Consider the following 4963-nt stretch of genomic DNA (forward strand, 5'->3'; position numbering starts at 1 on the left):
AAAGAGCTCCACTACCTTGCCTGCACAAGAATCACTAGGCAGCAACAGCGGCTTGCTAAATTTGGGCAACACATGTTACATCAATTCCATCTTGCAATGTTTTTATGTGTTACCCGCAGTCGCTACAGCCATCTCTGCAAATGATTCCAATATGGCGATAGGTAAAAGTTTTGTAAGTATTCTCCGCCAATTATCCTCCTCCAAGGTTCCAGTGAACACTTCTTCATTTCTAAATGCATTAAAAGGCCATGTTTCTAATGCAAGGGGCGCTGCTTTTAATCAGTTCTCTCAGCAAGATGCCCTAGAGATTCTTGAGTATCTCATGCCAGAGTTGGCCACAGCCTTTCCTTACTTTACTAGATTATTCAACACTGGTGTAAAAATCTCACCCTATTCGGTAAACTGTATATGATAGTTATCCCGCTCCGCTGTAAAACGGAGAACGATAAACGGCGCACTCCGTTGTTGCGCTGTTGCTCCAGCGATAGCGGAGAGCGATGCTTATCGAAGGTTTTGCTATTTGCCTATGAAATAAAAAATGGCGGCGTCGTTGCGAGAAAAAGAATTCAACGTTGATATTTTTACTATTTTAAATCATCAAAATGAACACGATGGTAATAATAAAAAGGAAGATATGGATGCTGGAGTCAATGCAAAAGAAATGTACAAGCTTAAATTTGAAGGTCTTGTGCGAATTTGTTTTTTTTAGCTTGCTTTTTCTGTTTGCTAGCTAGCTAGCAGCTAGAGCTACATATCCTAGCCATAATAGCTAGCTGTGAGCCCTTATCCTCCTTATTCCACGATATCTAATCAGCTGCAATGTGACATGGTTACAGCCCTTTTTAGCTGGTCAGCTGACTAGCTATGCTATATAGATGAGTTCCAGCAGTGTGACGTCATTTGTTTACTTTTTGGCGGTAAAGCTCTAGGGCTCTGGCATTCAGAGCTTGCTGAAGAGAGGTTTTTTCCTGTGCATTTCTTCTCGCGGAAACGTCATTGAGGTTTTCAACTACTATCGAGTGTAGATTGATGCCTTCTGATTGAATAAAAATAACCTCGCTTCACCTAGCGTCCCCATCCTTTTTCCTGCCACCCAAATGGAAAGCCAAAGAACTTCCTGCTGAAAATGTAAGCAATGGAATTCATCTAGCTATAGCTATATCATCAGTCAAAGGCTTGACTGTTCTGCATCAGCCAGAGGACATATCCCCAGTAGTATATTGATTTAGGAGCCTTCAAAAATTTATCTTGGGCCCCATTAACAAGATTTTGTCCGTTAAGGTCTTCACCTCTTAACGGATCCTCCCCCAAAAAACTGAAATGATTCGCTGGTTTACGACAATATGCTCTTCCTACTAGCTCGTGATGTTGAGACTGTGCTGCCATCTTGATGCCTTCTAAAACATTTTGGGGTTGATTATAATGCTCTGACATTTTCAGTCAAGTTATAGAACAATAAAAAATGGTTTTTAATGGACAATATCCTATTATCAGGGCCCAAAATATTTTTAGAAGGCCCCTTTGCTAAAGCGCAGGTATCAATAGGTAGTAGCTATAGCTAGCTAGCTATAGCTATGCTGATAGTTGTGGAAGTCATTTTTGAAGCAGTCTGTTTTGCAGGGAATTAATCAAATTTAAAACATATATAGCTATACCTTCCGCTCCCAAATAAGTTAATCTCAAAACGTTCATAACATTATTACTACTGAACAAAAAATCATTTGTTTCGCAAATCAAATTGTAAAAACTAGAAATTTAACCTTAAAGATAGTGTGTTTCCCAACTTCGTTCAGTTCTCCACCATATCGAAATGGTTATATACTTGTTCAAACTTATTTAGGATATATATATTTATATATACTCCAATTGTGACCAATTTTGACGATGTTACTACGTTGCTCAGGGGTGCGCTACATATATGAAAAATCGGAGCTATAGGGGTTTTAACACGCTATATATGCCCCTGTATATGCTTTTAGTAACTTTATTTCAGATTTAGCATTAAATCCAACGACAAAACCTGAAATGTTACTGGCGTTGACAAAAAACTTCCCTATGAGTCCCCTATTAAAATTTCCCTATGACTCCCCTATTAAAATTTCATCATTGTCCGACGAGGAACAAAGTGAGGTCAAAATTACTTTGATGTTTGCCGCTTTTCACTCTAGCTCTTTTTCAAGATAGTGATCGAATTTGCATTCAAGTTTTATTTTTTATATGCTCTCTTATAAATGCAAATGGGAAAAAGGGATATATTTTCTTAAACTATGTTATAAGTAAAGTCAATGAGCTATATCAGGACAAGATAGAGAAACTATCACAAGAACAAATTCACCATTAATAATCATGAAATGATGGTCTTTTTAATATTTCAGAATAAATTGCATAAGTCTAACAGCTAATTAAGAAATTACTAATTATAACCTGAGAAAATTAAATGCAGTCTCAAAGAAATACTTAATTTCTAATTTTACTAGGCAGAGTGGTTGCTGTACTTGGACATTGAAGTGCTATATTTAGACTCTGTTGGCTGCTTTTTCCCCTTATTCTTTTAGATACTTGGCTTGAACGTTTGTTGAACTCAGTGGATAACTATTTCGTACTTTAAAAGACAGTAAGGCAGTATTTCCTCATGTTAGGTTATCCTGTAGGTTAGGTTTTCAATTCATTTCACCATTTTTTGCCTAAAATTTGTAATGAATCAACTTACATCGACTTTTATAGGTACATAATTCTTTTTCATGATATGTCAAGTAATCCAGCAAATATTTATTTTGTGTAGATGTTTGGAATCATATCAGGTGCACAGTTGCTCCAGTTTTAAGTGGAAAATCTCAAAGGAAAAGAAAGGTTCTGAAAAAAGTAAAGGAGGGTATTCAGGTGGGTTTTTATAAAGATTGCTGTTTTTAGCAAACCTTTTTTAAAAGTATTTATTTGTACAACTGGCTGCTGTATAACTATATTGCATTTTTTTCTGCAGAAAAAAGTGGAGAAAATGTTTGAAACTGACGTAGATGGAAGTGAGACGATCAAACATATTGAGAGTGACCTATACGAACGATTTCAGGTGTGTAAGCAGATCTTCAGATATGTTATAATATGATTTAAGAATTTTATTAGACATAGAACCTCAGGTTTTACAAGTAGCATGCGTTTAAATATAGCTGTGCTTTAGGTTCGGTTGGAGTTGATAAAGTACATGAAAGGACAAGAGGGAAGTGAATCTGTTGTCAGCGGCTGCTATCCCTTACCGGAAAGAAATAAAGTAATGTTTTTTCTGTGATATAGTATTTATCTTTTTACATTTTCTTAACTTACAGTTTAAAGTACATTCTTCTTAGCTTGATGGACAAGATGAATGTGATGCCGATAGTCAAGAAACAAAAAGCTCTGAAACTGATGAAGTAAATAAATTATTTCCTTTGGTTATTTTTGGGTCTCTTGCCATTTACCTTAAATGTGCCTCGAGATTTCCCTTGTGTGTATATGCTTACAAACCTTAAAATATGGCAAAAAATATAAATAAAGACCTTGAAAAAAAATTTAATTTAATAAAATTTTATAAAAATTGACACACACAAATTAAATTGTTCTGTCTATCATAAGGTATAGGTCTTGTGTTATTTTTAGCTTTCCAATGATGTCCCACTAAGAAAGAAGAAAAAATGGTCGTACATGCCTACAAAACAAGACGAACTGGTAGAAAAACTGGATGGCGCCAATAAGCGGTTGACGAGACTAGAAAATTTAACATCAACATTGAGCTATCGGATCCACGAATTGAAAGAAAAAAATGCGTCGCTGCTGCTAAGAAATGCCGAATTCACAAGGTTAAAGCTGGTAGAACAATTAGGCATGAATCGATCAGTACAAATGGTTGATGCGTCCTTGTTTGCGAGTCGCTTTCATACAGGAGATCCACTATTGCAAGAGGAAACCCCTTGCATTCTAGATTCAGCGTTCATTTCTACGCTGAAAATAACAGATTTTTGTGAAGGTGTTTTTGCTTCTACTAAAAGGGCTATGTTCGATGACGGAGATACTGTGATATTGAAAACGTTTTCAAAAGATTGTCGTCAAAATAACATTAAAAATGTTGCCCATGTAAGTCACGAGCACCGGATTTTGAAGTTTATTGGTCGGCACGAAAACCTAGTGAGCAGCATTGGAGTCGTGCATTTCGATCAATCGTATTATTCCGTGCTTCATTACGTTGCTGGTTAGACTCTTGATCGCCATTGGAAATTGGGTTTTCCAGACATTTCTTCAACTTCAGTTTTTAAGCGAATTCTGACAGGCGTTGCAAGCGGAATTAGCTTCTTGCATAGTAAGGGTGTGTTACACAACCATATCGTTGCAGACAATGTAATTCTTCACGGACAGGATTTGTTTCCTATTCTGATAGGATTCAGTTTTGCTTGTCGTGCAACATGTGTTAGGAACAGTTGCGTAGATGTGATCAAACTGTTTCCAGATAAAGCGCATTTAGCACCAGAGTTATTTCAGGGTTGTCCTGTGTCGTATAGTACGGACATATTTAGTTATGGGAAACTCCTCGATAACTATTTGAAAAATATGTCTGTCATGGATGACAAAGCGCGAGATAAGTTGGAATCCTTCTCGATACAGTGTATGGATTGGAGAGCGCCTCATCGATTACCGCACAAATTTCTTTTCAGGAGAGTGGGCTTGCTTCTGACGGAACTAGGGTACTAGTTCCATAAGATTGATAGGCAAAGATAAAAATATTTTCAACTGTAAATTGTATTTCCTTCTTCCAATTTCCCTCATGCACCCACCAAGTTTGAAAAATGATAAATAGTGGATAAAATTAAGTCTATACCTTAAGGGAAGAAATTTTGGTGGGAAAAAATTTGGTGAAAAGTTAACTTGGCGGAATTGACGGAGAGGGAAAAAAATAATTTTGGCGGGAATTTATTTGTGCGGGCGGCGTCAATACCAC

General features: G+C 36.7%; 1 protein-coding gene across 1 annotated transcript; it reads left to right on the forward strand.

Moving 5' to 3' along the window:
- The first annotated feature begins 375 nt into the window (after positions 1 to 375).
- Positions 376 to 4762, forward strand: LOC130625759 (uncharacterized). The gene is made up of 6 exons (XM_057440860.1): positions 376 to 683; positions 2783 to 2880; positions 2981 to 3067; positions 3176 to 3265; positions 3342 to 3404; positions 3631 to 4762. The coding sequence occupies exons 1-6, from the start codon at positions 539 to 541 to the stop codon at positions 4222 to 4224; spliced, it is 1077 nt and encodes a 358-aa protein (XP_057296843.1). The 5' UTR covers positions 376 to 538; the 3' UTR covers positions 4225 to 4762.
- The last annotated feature ends 201 nt before the right edge of the window (positions 4763 to 4963 follow it).

This window comes from Hydractinia symbiolongicarpus, chromosome 14 (assembly GCF_029227915.1).
Source record: "Hydractinia symbiolongicarpus strain clone_291-10 chromosome 14, HSymV2.1, whole genome shotgun sequence".
Classification (NCBI taxonomy): Eukaryota; Metazoa; Cnidaria; class Hydrozoa; order Anthoathecata; family Hydractiniidae; genus Hydractinia; species Hydractinia symbiolongicarpus.